Source organism: Grampus griseus (assembly GCF_964374135.1).
Source record: "Grampus griseus genome assembly, chromosome: 1".
In the NCBI taxonomy this organism is placed as follows: domain Eukaryota; kingdom Metazoa; phylum Chordata; class Mammalia; order Artiodactyla; family Delphinidae; genus Grampus; species Grampus griseus.
In genome coordinates this window covers 5,386,476-5,407,613 of record NC_139017.1, presented here as the reverse complement: position 1 = coordinate 5,407,613, position 21,138 = coordinate 5,386,476, and the positions used below count along the sequence as shown (strand labels likewise).

The 21,138-nt window shown below is 36.2% G+C and overlaps 1 protein-coding gene across 2 annotated transcripts in view; it reads right to left on the bottom strand.

The window, feature by feature from the left end:
* Positions 1 to 21,138, bottom strand: part of ASPM (assembly factor for spindle microtubules) — a gene marked incomplete at both ends in the record, with an annotated part of 67,092 nt that overhangs the window by 21,180 nt on the left and 24,774 nt on the right. For both annotated transcript variants that reach the window (XM_082658512.1, XM_082658513.1), the window contains 10 exons: positions 7,873 to 8,067; positions 13,092 to 13,220; positions 13,340 to 13,482; positions 13,587 to 13,794; positions 14,839 to 15,060; positions 15,505 to 15,590; positions 15,680 to 15,825; positions 17,868 to 18,043; positions 18,556 to 18,686; positions 19,228 to 19,369. In XM_082658512.1, the coding sequence (XP_082514638.1) occupies positions 7,873 to 8,067; positions 13,092 to 13,220; positions 13,340 to 13,482; positions 13,587 to 13,794; positions 14,839 to 15,060; positions 15,505 to 15,590; positions 15,680 to 15,825; positions 17,868 to 18,043; positions 18,556 to 18,686; positions 19,228 to 19,369 (1,578 nt within the window). The remainder of the gene's footprint in view (positions 1 to 7,872; positions 8,068 to 13,091; positions 13,221 to 13,339; positions 13,483 to 13,586; positions 13,795 to 14,838; positions 15,061 to 15,504; positions 15,591 to 15,679; positions 15,826 to 17,867; positions 18,044 to 18,555; positions 18,687 to 19,227; positions 19,370 to 21,138) is intronic.

Sequence of the window (21,138 nt, the reverse complement as noted above, 5' to 3'; positions counted from 1 at the left end):
TAAAGAAGATACTTATCTCTTTTGTTTATAGTTTAGTTTCTGTGTTGATACAACTGTAGCCAATCCAAACTAATGATATTTATATGGCATTTGTATTCAGGAGACATAAGAAATATAAACAAGTTTATGCTATATTAGAATAATATATTAGAAGATTTAAAATGAAACTATAGTAATATTCTGCTATCTATTGATACTAAGTAATTTCCTATGAATTTATCTCTGGATCTTATATTTTCCCCTTTTATCAAGGTTGCTAAGCTATCTTATAATGATTGAAAACTGTTTATAGGAGGGACCCTGTGTTACAGGCCTGGTAACATCAACCCAGGATTTTGAGAAATATCACTGAGTCACAGCACTCTCTGAGTCAGTATTTTCATTAAGAATAAAATTTAGGAATTATAGATACATGGTTAAAAAGTAGGATTCTGGAAAGACTTGAGAAGTAATAAAGCTTTTTCCTCTTGCTTCCTTCCCAACCACCCCACATTCCCTAACTCCTTAGTTATCTCAGCAACATGCGAGCTACAAAGTCTCAAGCGGATCCTGGCTACTGGTCATCAAGCTCTGGACGTTCTTCTCGCAATAAGACCATTCCTTTGTCCAAAACACTCCAAATATTGCTAAGATGTGGCGGGGACTAATGGAAGGATTAAAAGTCTCAGAAAAAAACCATCAAAGATACAACTAAGAACCAAATGGGAATATTAGAACTGAAAACACAATAACCAAGACAACAGCAACAAAAAACCTCACTGGCATGGCTCAGTAGCAGAATGGAGATGACAGAAGAATCAATGAACTTGGAGATCAATACAAATTCTCTAGGCTGAACAAGAAAGAAAAAAAATGACTGGGGAAAAAAAGAGAAAGAAATGTCTCAACAAACTAAGAGTAGAGGGGAACCTCCTCAGTATAATAAGAACATTTACACAAACCTACAGCTATCATCAGATTTAACGGTGAGAAACTAAATGCTTTCCCTCTTAGACCAGGAATAATACAAGGATGTATCCTCTCACCAAGCCTATTTAGCATCTACTAGAGGTCCTGCCTAATGCAATAAGAAAAGGACATAAAAGCTATGCAGACAGAGGAGAAATAAACCCTTTTTTTGTTCATAGATGACATGATCATTTATGTAGAAAATTCAAAGAAATGACAAAAAAACCCTCCTGGAATAAGCAATTATAGCAAATTTGTAGAATATGGAAACATTAACATTACTAGCAAAAAAAAGAGAAATACTTAAGAATATCTCTAACAAAATATGCACAAGATCTGTCAGAGCTACAAAACTGTGCTGAAAGATAACACAGAATATCTAAATAAATAGAGATATATCATATTCATAGATAGGAAGGCTGGATTTTGTTAAGATGCCAGTTCTTCCCACCTGGATCTATCAATTCAATGTCGTCTCAATCAAAATCTCATCCAGTTACTTTGTGAACACTGGCAGACTGCTTCTAAAGTACATAAGGTGATGCAAAATACCCAGAATAGCAAATACAATAGTGAAGAAAAACAAAGTTGGAGGACTAACATCATACAACTTCAAAAGTTATTATAAAGCCACAGTAATTGAGACAGTGTGATACTGGCAAAATAATAGAAAAATAGATCAATGGAACAGAATAAGGAGCCCAGAAATAGACCCATGCAACATAGTCAACTGATGTTTGATAAACAAACAACACAACTGAATGGATAAAAGATAGTTTTGTCGGGCTTCCCTGGTGGTGCAGTGGTTGAGAGTTCGCCTGCCAATGCAGGGGACACGGGTTCGTGCCCCGGTCCGGGAGGATCCCACAGGCCGCGGAGCGGCTGGGCCCGTGAGCCATGGCCGCTGAACCTGCGCGTCCGGAGCCTGTGCTCCGCAATGAGAGAGGCCACAGCAGTGAGAGGCCCATGCACTGTTAAAAAAAAAAAAAAGGTAGTTTTGTCAACAAGTGGTACTGGAAGAAGTAGACATCCATATGAAAGAAAAGTGAGTCAAGCACTAACTCTTAACCTTTCACAAAAATTAACTCAAATAGATCATAGATCTGAATGTAAAATGCAAAACTATAGAACTTCTGAGAGATAACAATAGAATATCTAAGTAACTTTGGGTTTGGCAATGGCTTTTTAGATATAATGTCAAAAGTATAATCCATGAAAGAAAAAAAATTGATGTCAGAGTTTATTAAAATCAAAAAAAAAAAATCTGCCCTGTGAAAGACTCTGTTAACAGAACAAAAAGATAAGCCATAAACTAGGAGGAAATATTTATAAAATATAAATCTGATAAAGGGTTTGTATCCAGTTATACAGAGAACCCTTAAAACTCAACAATAAAGAATTCAAAAATGGGCAATAAGAATTTTAAAATGGGGAAAATATCTGAATGCTTCACCAAAGAAGATATACAGATTGTAAATGGCATATGAAAAGATGCTTAACATCAAATGCACTAGGGAATTGCAAATTGAAACAGCAATGTGATGCCTATACACATCTATTTTTAATGGTAAAGTCTAAAACAGTGACAACACCAAATGCTGGCCAGGAAGTGGAGCAACAGGAACTCTCACTCATTGCTGGTGGGAATGCAAAATGGTACAGCCACTTTGGAAGACAGTTTGGCAGTTTCTCACAAACCTAAATATAATTTTGTCATATGATCAAGCAATCCCATTCCTAGGTACCTACCCAAAGAAGTTGAAAACCAAGTCCACAGAAAAACCTGCACACAGGTGTTTATAGCACCTTTATTCATAATGGCCCCAAATTAGAAGCAACCAACACGTCCTTCAATAGGTGAAAGGATAAAAACGACTGTGGTACATCAATATGATAGAATGTTATTCAGCAATAAAAAGAAACAAACTATCAAGGCAGGAAAAGACATAAAAGAAACTTAAATGCATATTGTGAAGTGAGAGAACCTATCTGAAAAGGCTACATATTGATGAGTTCAAATTATAGGACATCCTGGAAAAAGCAAAAGTATAGAGACAGTAAAAAGATCAATGGCTGCCCAGGATTTTGCAGAGGGATAAGAGATGAATACGTAAAGCAGAAAGGATTTTTAGGGCAGGATTTTTGTCAAAGCACAACTATACCACATAAAGAGTGAAACCTATGGAAACTAAGGACTTTAGTTAATTAAAATGTTCATAAATTGCAAAAAGTGTACTATAAAAAAAGAAAGCAAAGCTACAGAAATGAAAAGTATCTGCATTAACAGGATATTATTCTCATGTACTCTTTAAAATATTTATTATGATTGAAAGCAAAACTTATAACATTACCTGATGTGATTTTATTTGTATGTAGGTTTAATAAATAAGACCACTAAAACATAAAAGTGGGGGGAGCAAAGGGACCTAGATAGTGGTAAGTTTTCTACATTCCATTTAAAGGGATAAAATATTGATTCTAAGTAGATTAAAAGTTTTGTATACTGAAATGCCTATAGCAACCAAAAAAAGGCAAAAAACCAACCAAACAAACAAACAAACAAACCCCAAATAACCAAACCCCTGTACAAGGGGATAAAATAATAACTAAAAAGAAAAATGATAAACTAAAATGTAACACTAAAATGTATTCAAATAATTGAAAAGACAGGAAAGGGGAAAGAGAAGAATGAAAGAAAGTGAACATTCAGAAAACGAAACAATAAAATGATAGACCCAAATCCAAGCATATTGATAAATATCTGAAATATAAATCGTATAAATCATCAATTAAAAGATAGAGATTTTCAAAACATAAAAACTATATGTCAAGACTTTAAGCCATATATAATGATGTAAGCAAATAATAAGTAAAAGAAAGGAAAAAAATATACCCTGCGAATGATAATCAAGTGAAAGCTGGAGTGGTTATAGTAAGAGCATGCAAGGTTGACTTCAGAGCAAAGAAAATTTTGAAGGATAAAAAAGGAACATTACACAATGATAAAAAATGATTTAAAAAAATTCAACTCACCAATGATAAAAAATGATGATAAAAAACAAAACTCAACTCACCAAGAGGACATAAAAATTCCAAATGTGTATGCACCTAACAAAACATCTTCAAAATACAGGTGGATAAAACCAAAGGGAGAAAGATATATCCACAATTATAGTTAGAGACTTAAATACTGCTCTCTTGGTATAAGACTAAATAAACAGAACACCAGTTAGGATATAAAAGAACTGTTAAATATCGTCACCCAAGTAGATCTAATTGACATTTATAGAACACTCCACCCAACAACAGAATACACATTCTTTTCAAGTACACAGAACATTCACCAAGATCAAAGACCAGCAAACTCTGTCTGTAAAAGGCCTATTAAGAGAAAATAGTTGCAAATCACTGACAAACAACTTGTACCCAGAATATAGAAAAAGTCTCAAAACTCAATAAGATAAGCTCTCAATTATAAAAATGGGCAAAAGATTTCAAGAGACACTTCATAAAGAAGATAATCGAAAGGCAATTAAGCATTTGAAGACATATACATAGCCATTAGGAAAATAGAAACTAAAACCAAGACACCACTACACATCCATCAGAACGACTGAAAAACATGGAAATCCGTGTTGCTAAGGATATGGAGCAATTAGCATCCTTACACTTTGGGGGTGGGCAGCAAAGTGGGTTAAGCCACTCTAGATACAGTTTGGTGATATCTTATGGAGCTAAACATACACTTACCAAATGACCCAGCAATCTCATTCCCAGCTGTTTACCCTAATGGAATGAAATCACCTAAAACTGGAAACAATGCAAATACCTCTCAACAGATTAATGTATAATCAAATTGTGGTACATCCATACAATGGAATACTATTCAGCAATGAAGGAGAATAAACCACTGATACATGCAACAACTTGGATGAGACTCAAAGGCATCCTGCAGAGAGGGAAAAAAACCAGTCTCAAAACTTACCTACCGCATGGCTCCCTTATGCGACATTCTCAAAAAGGCAAAACTATGGGAATAGAGAGCAGAGCTTGGGTGCCTGGGGCTGGGTGAGGAGGGAGAAAGGACCGCAAAGAAATAGAATGCAACAGTTCTTCTGGGAGATGGAACTGTTCTGTATTCTGATTGAGGTGATGATTTCACAACTGTGTTTAAACACATGTGTATGTGTGTTTAAATCTGTGGAACCACACACCAAAAAAAGAAAAGCACATTTTACTGAGGGTTAATTTAAAAATTTTAATTTTAATCAACGTAAAGTTAAAATTTATTAAATTTAAATTTAAAAAAATTTATAATATACCTAGGAACAAATGAAGATATTTAAGACCTCTTGCATCAGATCATAAAACCATTTTAGGAGACTTTTAAAGACGGCCTAAATAAATAGGAAATAAATACCACGTTTAGTAGCTAAAGATATCAATTCTAACTAAACTGACCTATTCAATTAAATCTCAATCAAATTCCAATATTTTTTAAACTTCAGATTCAAAACGTGTGAAAATGCAGAGGACTTTAGAATAGCCAAAAACTTCTTAAAGAAAACAAAGAAAGTTTTATCTACCAGACATCCAGATTTCTTGTAAAACTAGAGTACATGGCTCACTGGTAGACAAAAAGAACAATGAAATAGAAAAAACTCTAGAAACAGAACCACACATATAAGAATATTTTATGTATGCTAAAGATAGCACAGCAGGGCTTCCCTGGTGGGGCAGTGGTTAAGAATCCGCCTGCCAATGCAGGGGACACAGGTTCGAGTCCTGGTCCGGGAAGATCCCACATGCCGCGGAGCAACTAAGCCTGTGAGCCACAACTACTGAGCCCACGCGCCTAGAGCCTGTGCTCCACAACAAGAGAAGCCAACGCAATGAGAAGCCTGCACACCACAACAAAGAGTAGCCCCCGATCACTGCAACAAGAGAAAGCTCGCACGCAGCAACGAAGACCCAACACAGCCAAAAATAAAAAAAAAATAAAAAATAATTAAAGATAGCACAGCAATGAGGCAAGTGTGGTCATTTCAGTAAATTGTAACTGAAACAATGGCTATCCATATATACAAAAAGAAAAATGGTCCCTAACACAAATCATATGCAAAAATTAATTTCAAGAGAGATCTAAATGTGAAAGACAACACATTAAAGGATTCAGAATATAATACAGGAGAATATCTTCAAGGCCTTAGGTTGAAAAAACACTCCTTAAATGGTTCAAAAAAAAAAAAAAAACCCACTAACCATAAAAGAAAATTAAGATCTTTCACTGAAGACATAAAACTATAAACCACGGTCTGGGAGAAGACATTTAAAACCCACATATCCAACAAAGGTCTGATAACCAGAATAGATAAAGATCTCTTACAAATCCACAAGAAAGCAAACAATCAAAATAAGAAACGGAAAAAAAGATCCTTGAAGAAACACTTCATGAAAGAAGACTTTCAATATGAAAATGTGTTCAATGTCATTCATTATCAAGGGAATGCAAATTAAATCTATTCTAAGATACCACCACACAACGACCAGAATGGTGACCAGGATGGCTAAAATTAAAGAGATAACTTCCAAGTATTATAAACAGCTGGTGGTGCTATAACTACCTTAGAAAAGTCCTTGGCAGTATGTACTAAAACTGAAATATATATACTCTAAGACAAACAGTTGTACTCGTAGGTATATGCCAAACAGAGTGAATATATTTCACACCAAAAGGCACGTTCATAAAAGCTTTAGTCATAACAACTCAAAACCAGAAAGCCAGATGTCCATCAACAACAGAACAGACAAATAAATTGCAGGATATTATAAAATGAAAGTTAAATCACAGTTACACTCAACAACACTGATAAATCTCCACAAATTTCATGTTCAATAAAAGAATTCACACTGTCTGAACCCCTCTATGTAAAATTCAAAAAACAGGCAAGACAATATTAGAGCATTTAAGAAAGATGTATAGGAAAAAGGCATGATTAGCATACATTAGAATAATGGTTACCTTCGGCTGGGCTGGGGGATTAACTGATTGAGAAATGCCTTCTGAGAGGCTAGCAATATTCTATTTCTTGACCTAGGGTGTGGTTACGTAAGTATTCACTTAGTGAAAAACCATTAGGCTCTACATTTGTGTTTTGTGCAATTTTTTATGTGTAATATTCCACATTAAAAAAAAGGTTCAGAGAAAGAGAATTTATTAAATCAGAATCTCTCACTTTCAGTAGTAGTAGCCAGAAACAAATCTCCAAGTTTATAAAATAGATAAAATTCAATGGCATTTACATAGGGTAAATTTAAATAGTACACCTCTCTGATGTTATTAAAATAGAATGTAATATCAAAGACTAACATTTGGATGTAAGGAATATGTCCATTAAGTAAAGTAGATAAGTTAATTTTTTTTTTTTTTTACTCAGTAGAAAAATTACATAGGCATTCTATAAACTGATGATAAGTAGTATTTCCAGCACTTGCCAACTAAGTGGGTTGGAGAGGAAGATGTACACTGTTATCCCCAAAGAAAAATTTCCAGGACTCATAGTAAAGATGCAAAAGAGAGTGTGGCTGGGTTTATGGATATACAAGGTAGAAGGATACAGTGTGCCAGCATGACCCACAGTGGAAGATTGCAAACTTCTAATGTAAAGCAAAGAAGACAGCACGGGGTACAGAATTAGACTGTTCCCTCCTTCAGAGCAAAAGAGGTGTTTCGATTTGTTTGACCTTTATGCTGAACACAGCCAAGAGTTTTACATGTAGCAGGGAGGTATCAAATATTTGTTAAGCTTAAGTACTACATAAAATATAGAAGCCTAAAATATAATAATTTAAAACTTTATCATATTTTACTTTCTTAAAAATGTCATTAAACCCTTTTAAATTCAAAAATTCAGAATACTATACCTGAATAACAGATGCTGATTTATTTTGAACTTTTTCTAGTTTTTCCTTTTTTAACATTAATAATTTTCTCTTCGCTAAGAGTCTTCGCCAATATTTCTGAATGACCAATGCTGCGTTGACCTCCTTTTTGAATTGTCGTTTAGTTAGAAAATTGATTACAGCTGACTGAATAATTCTTGCAGCTTTGTCTCTCTTCTAGAAAAAAAAAAAAGCACTTACTCACTTAAGACCCTAAACCATTATTTGTAAGAAAATCACCTGTTAAATATTAATCAAATCGATCCTGGAAATAAAATGTCCCCCAGACTTATTGTAAAATATGCTCATCACTTCTGGGCATGTTGAAATAGCTGATATATTGTTGAACATATTGAATAGATGTGCAGATATAGTTATATGATAAAACAAAGATTCCTAGGAAATATCATCCTAAAATAATGATCACAGACATGTTTGATTTATCACAGATCATCGGTAGTCAATATAAAGTCAATTTAAATGTGGTATGTGTCTCATTATGGTGCAGTGAATTCATGTTTGATTTGAGAAAGGGATGGACTGTAGGAGAAAAAAAGAGACTCTAAAACAAATGCTTTACAGTATAAGGTGGTACTGTTCTGCTACAATTTGAAGAAAGGAATTCACAAAAAAGGAAAGGCAAAATACCCTCCTTTATCCCCAGAATACATGGTGGCTTTAAGCCATACAGGCTGAAGAGAACAGAGTACTGGGTTGTGATAACTGATGCCAGCATTGCCCTGCAGCATCGGTGGCCAGAGAGGAGGTGGCTGCCCCGGGAGCGCTAGAGGCCAGTGCCCTGCACATCTCTACTTCTTACTTCTAATCATGAATTAGTATAAATAATAAAAGATTAAATACCAGGTGTCAGGCACCATTCTAAACACTGCAGGAATGATTCACCCAACCTCACAACAACCATTAAGAACAGATGAACAGGCACTACTCTCATGGCCATGAGGAAACTGGGGCTGAGCGCTCAGGTAGATAGTCAGTCCACCAGGAGGATGGCCAGGATTGGACATAGGTAGTCTGGCTTCAGAGTTCGTGCTCTTAATCATTTTGCTATACTCTTCAAGGCTAGATCTATCACTTCAGTTCACCTGAATTAGAAACTGGAATATAAATTATTCATCTAGTGAAAAGGAACAACTTAGAGATCGTCTGATAACCCTTTGCATTGCTGTCTGGGACCACGCACTACGCAAGAGTGGGCTCTACACAGAGATTAGCAGTTTGCCTCTACACAGAGATTAGCAGTTTCCTAGGGAAGGGATCAAACTGCTATTCTGACAGAGGAAAAAGGGAACTAATGGACTGAAACATATACTAAGGAATGGCGGGGGCCATATATTGGATCACACCCTTGAGTGAGGAAAGACTAGAAAGTTCTAAAATTAGGCTGAGGAATTATGTCCAACAAGTGGATTAAGCCATCTAACGTCATTGTCAGTGCCCTGTGAAGCCTGTGGCCTTTAAGGCTATAAAGATCCAAGTTAAAAGCACACTCCCCTTCACCAACACCCACAATTTCAAAACATATCACAAAGCTACAATAATCAAACAGTGTGGAACCAGCATAAAGACAGATATATAGAACAATGTAATAGAATAGACTGCCCAGAAATAAACCCCCATGTAACTGGGTAATTGATCTTTAACAAGGGTGCCGAGACCACTCAATGGGAAAGGGACAGTCTCTTCAATGAATGGTGTTGTGAAAACTGGTGTTTGGATACCAACATATCAGAGAGTGAAGCTGGACCCTTATCTCACACCCTATGCATTTATTAACACAAACTGGATGAAAGTCCTAAACATTCAACCCAAAGGTATAAAACTCTTAGTAGAAAACATAGGGTAAAATTTCATAACATTGGATTTAGCAATGATTTATAAGATATGACACCAAAAGCACAGGCACAAAAGCAAAAATTAGACAAAATGGGATTACATCAAACAAAAAATTTTGTTCATCAAAGGACACAATCAACAGAGTGAAAAGGAAACCTACATACTGAAAAAAAAATTTGCAAATCATATATCTAATAAGGAACTTGTATCTAGAGTATATAAAGAATTGTTACAACTCAACAATAAAAAATCAAATAACCCAATTAAAATATGGGCAAACGAAGATATTTCACCAAAGATGACATACAAATGGGCAACAAGCATATGAAAAGATGCTCAACAACACTAATCATCAGAGAAATGCATATCAAAATCACAATGAGATATCTCTAAACTACTACAAACAAACAACCAGAAAACAACAACTGCTGGCAGGGATCATGGAGTAGCTGGAATCTTTGTTCACTATTGGTGGGATTGTAAAATGCAACCCACAGTGACTACTATTGGAAAACAGTATAGTGGTTCTTCAAAAAAATTCAAAAATAGAATTACCATATGATCCAGCAATACCACTTGTAGGTAGATCTCCAACAGAACTGAAAACGGGGTCGAAAAGAGGGATTTGTACACTCCTGTTCATAGCAGCATTATTCACAATAGCCCAGAGGTGGAAGTAACCCAAATGCCCATTGAATGGATAAACAAAATGTGGTATATACACACAATGGAATACTATGCAGCCTTTAAAATGAAGGAAATTCTGCTGCAGGCTACAACATGGGTGAACCTTGAGGGCATATGTTAAGTGAAAGAAGCCAGTCACACAGGGATGAATATACTGTATGATTCCACTTATATTAGGTGTCTAAAGTAGTCAAAATAGGAAGTAGAAAGGTAGTTACCAGGGATAAGTGGGGGAGGAAATGGGGAATGGTTAATGAGTACAAAGTTGCAGTTCTCCAAATTGAAAAACTTCTGGAGATCTGTTTCACAACAATGCAAATATACTTAACACTACAAATGGTAGTGATCTGTAAACTTTAAAACTAGGAATAACCTAAAACACAGTTAAGATGGTATATTTTATGATATGTGTTCTTTACCACAGTTTAAAAGAAAAATATTTCAGGGGAATAAAAAGCACCCAACTGATTAGCTTAATAAAGAATACAATGCAGTTCAAAAGTAGCTTTTGAGTCAAAAGCTCTAAGGACCAGGGGCATTTTTGGATGCAATAAGTTGATGTAAAATGAAACTGAATTCAGCTTGTAGATCATCTCAATCTCAAGCAAACTAATGTGGAACAATTGTATGTGACATTAGAAAAGCTACAGAAGGAAAGTAGATAAGTTCAAAGAGCCAAATATATTACAAAAACTAGCAACTATTTGAAAACTTACATAAACCAATGGCAAAAGTTCCCATACCCGCAGTCACTGACCACATGTCATCATTTTTAATTCTACCGTGTGGCTGAGCCAACGTGTTACCAGTTTATTTTTATTTTGCTTTGTATATGTAAAGAATTTACTTTGCTTTGGAACTGGTGCCTATTCACTCAGGAAGAACTAAGAGGTAGAATGTGTCGGGGACCCTTGGATAACCCTGCTTCATTCGTCAGGGAATTTGGGCTGTTTAGCCAATGCTTCTCCATCACAACAAGAGCTTGAACCATTCTATTCTCAATAAATAGTTTATCTAAATTATAATAATGACTAAAGGAAAATATAGAACCTGGAAAATAGCTACCTCAAGGTAATGTTTATGTGCTTACTACCTTGTGATATTTCTACAGGAATATGAAGGGAACCTGCTGCTTAATGTTCCCAATAGCAAATGAAGAGGTATACTTGGATCTCAGTGTAATTGTATAAGAAAAGGAGTATTGTCACCTGGAGAAAGGAGAGAAGCAGTGGTTTTCAAAAAAAAAAAGGGAAATTTCCAATACTTGGACAAAGGAAATAAATCAAGAAAAGGAATCTTGTGAGGAAAAAGCTAAGAAATTTCTGCAATTGATATGTGTGATTAATACAAGACTACCTTGAGCAGAAAACTAAGATTTCATTACCAAAAAAAAAAAAAAAAACTAATTGATACCTGTTTCTTAAAATCTTAACTGTCTCATTTATTGCCATATAAAAAGAATTAATGAACTAATTTGAGGACTGGCCAGGAGGGTGCCCTCCCTGAAAACTTTGCTAAAACAATTCTCCGATAAGCCTCCAGAAGTGCAAGTTATCCTCCAAGGATATGTGGGCAAGGAGGCGGACCCTGGGAAGATAAGGGGTGAAAGAAGGCACAGAGAATACGTGGCAGCAGAGAACACCCCTTGCGAATGTAAGTCACTGCCTACTTCCCAAAAGTTACTACCAAGACTTAGTGGGGCCAGAGCAGATTATTTCAATTAGTGTTATTTCCAGGTCTGATATGGTGTGAGAGAAAACATGGTATGTTTATGATTCGCCAAAATTTAGCTACTTTACAGCTACTAAGAACTTTATCGTAAGTGCATTGTAATTCAAAACCGAGGCGCAATCCTGGGTGAAATGTATTTCTGAAACAGATCTGATAAAATTTCTTAAGCATGGCTGCTTCTTTGATTTCTCCAAATAAATACAGCATCATTAGTGGAAAGAGTACTGAGATAAAAGGATTAAAATAGTTTTTTCAATTTGATCAAGGAGACCATTTCTCAGATTGTTAAAAATGATATTTTTCTCAGAACTCAAGAAAACTCTTATTTTATGTTAATGCAAAATTCATACTACTGGGGTTGCAAAGGAAAACAGTAAATAACATCCTTCTCCCTGTGCTCAGGTCCTAAACATTTTGAGAAATAAAACGATGGAAACCAAAATGCTGCTTTTAAACTAACAAAGGATAACCTAGAAGACAGTTCCATGGCAGACAAAATGAGCTGGCTAATTGAACTGCAGAATCAGGCAGGCGACACCCAGGCCCGAATGGCACTGGTTGGGGTCAAGCCTTCCAGAGCACAGCATGAAAAATTAAAGGAAAACTCCTGTTTCCCGGAGGCAAGTCAGAGTCCAGGAGGAAGGAGGGAAGAGCTGAGTCAGACCTCCCCAGTTAACTTTTCACCAATTTATAACGTGGTTAAGGTACTCCATGTCCCTTGGGGCAGAGGCTGGAAGAAATATTGAATGAAGGAAACATGAGGAGTTAGGGGAAAATGTTCATCCCCAACTCGAAACACACACAATTATGAAAATTACCTCAGTAATTTCCTACCTCGGTAAAACGTAAGAACAGTACCAAGAATCAATCAGCTGACATCTTATGAACTACAGTTTAGGTTATAGTGTTTTTTCATTTTTGAGGAGTACCTGATGGCGTTTTAGATCCTTTTTTAGCTTATATTTTCTCCAAGTTGTTTGTATAAGTCGAGCGGCTCTCGTTTCTTTACGAAGATCCAAAAGCCTCGCACAAAGAAATGACAAATAGGTAATAACCACCTAAGAGATAACATAAAAGATGAAAACAGAAGTTTCCATGAGACAGAGAATATAAAACTTCCTGTCGTCTGAGACTCTAATTATTAAGAGGTATTATTGGTTAAGAAACTTTTACTTACCTTCTCGTCGGGAATTGTATTTGACATATCTGAGTGATGGATCATAGCAGGTATTCCACCAAGGTCTCTAGCTGCAGACCTGACCAACTGAAAATTCTTCTTTTCATTTTCTAGGAGTTCTTTGTATAGTTCCGAAGTATTTTCTGCAATGCAAGTAAAAGAGAGAGATCAGATTAGACTGCTCTTGCCAGAAATCAGACAGGCCAATGAAAAAACTGGAAAAGTTAATCAACCAAAAGGGACTAACCCTGATCAAGTGCTTTAAGAGACAAATCCAGGGAACTTTCATCAGATTCAGATGATGAGTTTAACACCACAGAACCAGTTTGCGTACACTCTACTGTTTGGGTGGTACGCTGACATATGGCAGCAAAAGGCACATAGCAAGGATGGTAGTGGTGGATCAGGTAACATAACACCCGGCCATCTGAGAAAGACACTGTAAAATTCTCCACCTGATTGGAAATATCAGAAAAAGAATGAACTGTATTTAGATAGGAATATAGATTCTAATGGTTTTGTAGTCCATATTTCCTTTGAATAGCTGACTATCACGTTAATTTCTAGTAGCGCCTAGTATAATACCACATGCACGGCCAAATCCTCACCTATAAAATATCAGTCATATTGTTGTTCTGGGTTGGACAGTGTTCATCAAAAATTCATGTCCTTCCCAGAATCTCCGGATGTGACCTTATTTGGATACAGGGTCACTGCAGGTTTAACTAGTTAAGGTGAGATCACACTGGAGTAAGACGAGTTCTTAATCAGACGTGACTGGTGTCTTTATAAGAAAAGGAGAGAGGCAGAGACAGACACACAGGGAAAATGCCGTGTGAAGATGGGCAGTGATGGGAGTGATGTGTCTACACAGCAAGGAAGGCCAAGGGTTGCCAGCAGGACCGGAAGTTAAGAGAAAGGCATGGGACACATTCTCCCCTAGAGCCTCAGCACTAGGGTCTTCAGGGCTCTCTAGTGCTTAATTAAAACATAGACGATTACCCATATATTTGATGGTTTTTCTGTTTTATATTCCTTACCAGATATTTTATTCATGTGTGTCAGGACCATTTATTTTCATGTATTTATACTTAAACGTACATTTCATACAGAAATACAGGATCGATCTAACAAATGATTATAAAAGACACAGCTTAGACTCATCTCCTCCTCTCTAACGTCCCTCTGTGGTTTATTTGCATTCCCTCTTGTAATGAGGGTGTGATCCTTTGGCCCACAGTTCAATGCAAGCATCTCCTATTAAGACTCCCAACTAGGACATTTTTTTTCTTGGTGATACATAAAATAATCGTGCATTATACAATTGGTGACAGATTAGATGACACTAGGTATGTGACAGTACCCTTACTCATTAGAGGAAAAGTTTGCTTATACATATCAACTAAATTATTTAAGAAATTAAAGAAAATATTTCACATGCTAAGTTTGACTTTAACCAAAATTTACTTAAAGAAACTGGGCTAAAACAAAGAACTTACTTTTTTATTATAGAAGTCACAGACAGCATTTACCCAATCCATCAGTAGCTTTACGCTTTCACTATATTGTTCAAAGTGACCACTATGCCTTTTTTCTTTTTTCTTACTGATAACAGCATCAGAATGGCATGACAGTGCAGACATTGTTCTCTTCATACTCTGTGTGTGCTTTAAAAAGTCAATTTCTTCCTTTAACTGATCTAAATTAAGGGAAATATCCACCTGAAATACGAAAAGAGGATACATATCTTTATATTTTTCATATATTATTTTTGACCCACAGAAGCTAAAGTCTTCTATTATCATGATTTTTTTTTTTAAGGCAAATACAATCTACGTGGAAGTGATGGAATGTATAAGTGGTTAAGTGCATGGGATCTGCGGCCACGCAAGCCTGGGTTCTAATCTCCTCTCTGCTTCTGTTCAATGCTGAACCCTAACTCCAGTCTCCTCCTTTCCCTATGAAGTAATGACAATTAGCTACCTTATAGGGGCATTGAGAAGATTAGACTGGAATATACTTAAAGCAGTTACCACAGTTCCTGGGACAGAAGAAAGTCTAGTTAGTAATAACTACTACTGTTAGTCTTTATTTGATGAAAAATGCTTTTATAAATCAATATTGAAAATTGATAAAAAGTACAAAATGTACCAAATGTACAATACCTGAAAAGCCAATACTATCTTCCAAAGCAAAGCCAGAGTTTTTTCTTTGTGCCTATCCACAATATCCTTAGAGAGGATTGTATTTCCTGCAAATGGAAAGATAGTCCGTTAGCACAATAAGTGTACACATCAATTTTTAGTGAGAAGAAAAGTTTTATAGTTACTCAATTTTTACCATGCTCATCATTCAACTGAATTCCTCGTGATTTAAGAACTTCAAGAACAATGTCAACATTGTGCATCTTTTGAAGACGACTTATTGCAGGAATCCTGAGTTTCTTTGAGAGATTCCAGTTTCGTGTGAGAAGTTCCATGGTTCGCCTAACAATAGAGGAATTTTCAGATGAAATTGTTAGATAAAAACATACATGAAAAATGAACTTCATTTAAATAAAGTAATCACCCACATCAATCTTCCCGATTTAAAGGGTTTTAGGTTAGAAAGACCCCAAAATACTATCTCAAAACTCTGGTTGCTCCACAGTTAGCAAATAGAGTTATTTCTCATTTAAGTCGGGGGGTTAAGGTCTGTGAACAGAATGTAAGAATGAAAAATAAGATGCACACACACAAATGCACACAGGAACAGAACAACAAGGTTCTATAGGGAAAGGAAAGGAAAATGGACATTTATTGAGGGGCTACTGTATTCTACACATCAAGTAAGTGCTTTCTTTTATTTTAGTCCCCATGGCAAATCCCACAATCAGGCATTATTATCCCATTTTTGGCAGATGAAGAAACCAAAGCCCAGAAAAGTAAAGTAAATTGCCTGTGATCATACAGCTAGTAATGACAGGACTAGCTGTATCAGAGCTAAAACCCAGTTTTACAGTTTCCAAAACCATGCTCTTATACCTATACCAGATAAGATAAAAATGCTTGAGTGCCTACCTTAAGAAGTCATTTATACCACAGTTTAAATCAAACTCTTAGTATCATGTAGTGTTTTACACTAGACAAAGATCCCTGTTTCCACAGAAAAATCAAGCCCCAACTGATTACCATATATAGTTAAAATTTCGCAGAATTGTTTACAGAACCGTATTTCTAAAGGTTAGGAAGCAATGTACGATGATTGTAGGCCAACCAGTCAGTCAACGTCTGAAGCGTTTCTGCAACACTAGACTGACTGCCACCTACAGCATCAGTGGATTAACCGTTCCCAAGTATCCTCAAATGACCTTGAAGACCTATGGCCATTTTGCTGACACTGAAGAAAACAGAAGCTTGGTATGCAAGATCGAGTCTCTTAACTAGCAAGAGTTCCTGACCAATGACAAAGCATCAACACCCAACACTGGGAAATCCTCAGTAACTCCTATAAAAGCACAAAAATGTCCTTCATTGTCAAAAATAGCACTGAACATAAAGCCAATCACTGCTCCTCCTGGACAGTGGAAAAAGTCTAAAATCGTGAATTCCTACTGGCCAGAAAACAGATGTGGTGGCTTGGATTTATGAAATGAAAAATTAAATATAAAAATAATATGGAAAACATTATCAGCAAACGCTCTGGCCTATATGGAAATTACTCAAGTGAGAGGAAGCTACAGTAAAGTTCAAAAGACTGTTACCTTGCCATGAGAATATATGATCAGAAAAGAAAAGAAAGTTCATGGAGACTTAATTTAGAAGGCAACAAGGGACATGCATGCTGTTTTTGAAGAACTGGGGATTCACAGAGATATAGGGATCCCTTCCTCACAAATGTCAAACGTAATATAAATTAGAGAGTTTCCTAGAAACAAGACGGATGTCTTCAATCCACCTGTCCTAAAGAAGCCAACCAAGGCACAGTGTAAAGGCCACTCCTTCCAGAGCAGGCCCTGGTAACTGTTGTCACACCAAAGCCAATGTTGAGGATTCCAGTTTGTTACTGAGGAAACAGCGTGGGATCTGAAGCCAGACATCCGGAGCTGATTTCCACCACCACTGTATAAAATCTGGGCAAGCCACTTTATGTCTTCATCTCACATGTCCTCACGTGTAAAACAAGGTTAACACGACTAAAACTGGTCTCAAACGATGCACTCATGAACCCACTGCAGACGTAAAGCATCATTTAAATGTCTGCTAATTTAATTAGTTCCATGCTTTCCCCAACTCCTATTCTGGGGTATCAGTGGTTCCTACTCAGACACTGTCACATGCCAGCAGGGAGAAAAAAATGTGGATAGGAGACAAGGTTTCTGGGCCTAAAATTGACAACATTTTCCCAAACTTATCCCAACTTTTTTAAACCCTAGATTTATCCCATTACGTAAAGGAGCAAGAAAGATTGTGTATGTACAGAAAAAAGTGTTTTCCAGAAAATTTTAGTCTATTCTAGTGAGCAAAATAATTCCATTTCTTATACTTACACAAGACGCACCCCACACTGCAAGTCTACAGCAAGATTTGTAACAGCAAAATCAAATTCATCGAAAGGTGTCTGAACATGGTTCACAGGTAATCCCAGGAAGCTCAGGTGACGGGAAAGGTCACCTTCACCACCTAGGAAGTTTCGTGAAAAAGCCAGAAGAATTTCTTTACTAGCCTATGGAAAAACAAGTGGCAGCTATTATATTCTAGAATTATAATTTTATTTACAATGAAAACAAATTCTTCAAATCATTCTGTGCATATAGAAATAAAATTAATAGTAGTATAAAAAGACGGTCAGTTTCATATCCCGTAGTAACAATGCGAAACTCATATATTTCCAATTTAAGACCTTTAAAGAAAGTGCTCATAATTAATAATACACTCTAAAAATTAGCATTAATTTGATAACATACTAAATTAGGAAAGAAATTTTCTCCCAAATTAATTCCTCAGAAGCATAGTGACATTCATTCTCAAATCAAAGTTAAGAACAGGGTGATATGCTGGTGAAATGTCAACCAATAAAAAGTTAGGCAGGGTTAGAACTACTGGGTAGGCGTTCTTATTCTACTCCAGAGTCCTGTTCTTTGGGAAACTCACTTTTTCTAAGGAGGAAATATATAATAAAAACAGGCAAAAGTCTTAACTGTGAAATATAAACCAAATATAAACTGAAAACTATACCTTGAACTCAGCATCTTTACAGAAGAGACAAGGATCGTGATCAATAAGTCTGGAGATTTTAGCATAATCAAGGAAACAAACCAGCAGCAATAGCTTTTTCAATGTAAACTTAGACAAAGCTTCTTCATGACCTGAAATAAAATACAAAAAAGCCTAGCAAGTTAACCTGTACCCAAGTTGTTTTTTTTGGTTCTGAATCTAGTTTTCTATATTTATTTATTCTGTTGTGCTTTTAGTCTATATATCCCTACTAAGGATTCTTGAGATGTGTTTTATATTTTAAAGTCAAATTATCTTGGAATTCTTTATAAGATTATAAAACTTCTTATATTTACCTTTTTTTCTGGCTGGGTTGGTTGCTTTGTTTTGGCAGGGGGAACGTAAATTGGTGCAGCCACTATGGAAAACAGCATGGAGATGCCTCAAAAAACTAAGACTAGAACTACATGTGATCCAGCAACTCCACTGCTGGGTATACATCCAAAGAAAACAAAAATGCTAATTCAAAAAAATACATGCACCCCAATGTTCATAGCAGCATCATTTACAATAGCCAAGAGATGGAAGCAACAACCTAAGAGTCCATCAACAGACGAATGGATAAAGAAGATGTGGTATGTACATAATATATAGACATATAGATATATCTGCAGTTGAGGCAGAACCACTTACCATCTCCATATAGATGAGGAACGGTCGGGTGCCGGTACTCGGCTGCAATATCAGGATTCCAAAGCAAGCGATTCAGAATAAACATTGCCAACCCTGTGACGTCACTGTTGTCTTCCAAAGGGATGAGTTCTCCATATATTGTCTAAAAAGAAATTCATGCTAGAGTTGGGACTGTGTCAGCTCTAAGGGGCAGTGGGATGCAAAAGGGGAAAGACAGACAATGACGGTCTAAGGAACTGGCGCTGTTCTTCGTCCTAGATAGCATGGGAATAATAGGAATATTTGCTACAACTCTTTGGACTGAACATATAAGTTTTGCGCAATTTTTAGTGCATATAGTATATTTCACAATGAAAAAGAGACGAAAGCTCATGACTAAGACAAATTCTTAAAAATCATGTGACAAGTAATATTTACATTTTAATTTTTTCCTTTAAGAACTATCAAATGTAGGCCTGTTGCTCAAATTTAATTATAACTGTCCCACAGAGTATATCATGAAGGTACAACAGACACGTAAATAATTCTAAACTTTCGAATAGTTAACAAATGGAAAACCATCTGTAAACCATGGTTCTAAACTATCTGGGACGCTCAGATCTGTATATAATCAATGACTAAAATATGTCATTAATTTAACATCAATATGATTAGTATTAACGATTTTTAAAGCAATTAGAAAAAACTAAAAATATATCAAATTATATTTTATAATCTTACACTGACAAAACCAGACAAAAGCATGGGAAAGTATTAATATCTGCCAAAATACAGAAATTTTATGTTTATTTACATTTTTTTTTTTTTTTTGGCCTGTGATGCTTTTTTAAGATCCTCAAAGGTCACACCCACTAGCAGAACCCTAAGGTGTGGTGTAAAGTAGAATGTTTTGTCCACAATTATTCATCCCTTCCTTCCCTTTAAAAGGTCTTATTCCCGAGCTTCCCTGGTGGCGCAGTGGTTGAGAATCCGCCTGTCAACGCAGGGGACACAGGTTCGAGCCCTGGTTTGGGAAGATCCCACATGCCGTGGAGCAACTAGGCCCGTGAGCCACAACTACTGAGCCTGCGGGTTTGGAGCCTGTGCTCTGCAACAAGAGAGGCCGCGATAGTGAGAGGCCCGCGCACCGTGATGAAGAGTGGCCCCCGCTCGCCGCAACTAGAGAAAGCCCTGGCACGGAAACAAAGACCCAACATAGCCAAAAATAAATAAATAAATTAAAAAAAAAAAAAAAAGGTCTTATTCCCAATAAATGGCATAGACTTGCTGTGTCTCTTGCAAGAGAACAAATATTTCTGCCTCATTTGTGTCTGGACAGATAATGCACTTTGGCCAGAAATACGGTTGGTAGTGATGCACACTACATGTAAGCAGAAGTTTTCAAAGGCATTGCATGTTTCCACCGAACTCTCCTATGTTTTACTTCTGCCACAAAAAAGCTATGCCCCAAATAGACAGGTTCTACTTTAATTGAGGTTCTGGAACTATTTGACATGTGAAAGCACAGCCAGGTGATATATAATTTTCTAATTAATCTTTCACTGAAAGAAATAAGAAATTGAATTGAATTTCAAATCAATTGAAATAAGAATTAAAGTAAGAAGTCTTAGCAAGGACACTATCGAGCTGAGTGACCGGAGTAGGCTTCTTATTCATTGCCTCAATTCCTTGATAAATAGCCAGATTATTGTAAAGATTCCTTTCAGTACCAAAGTTTTTTAATTCAAAAGCCTAGAAGTAATTGAAGCAAGAATGAGATATCCCACATGACAAAAGTAAAAAGCCTGAACAAAATATGAGTACACCAGTAAAAGACTGAAGGAAATGGAAACACTGAGGATTGTAATAAAAGAATATTTTTAAGAGTCAACTCCTAGTGCCTTTCTAATTCAGTTAGTTTTAACATTCTAA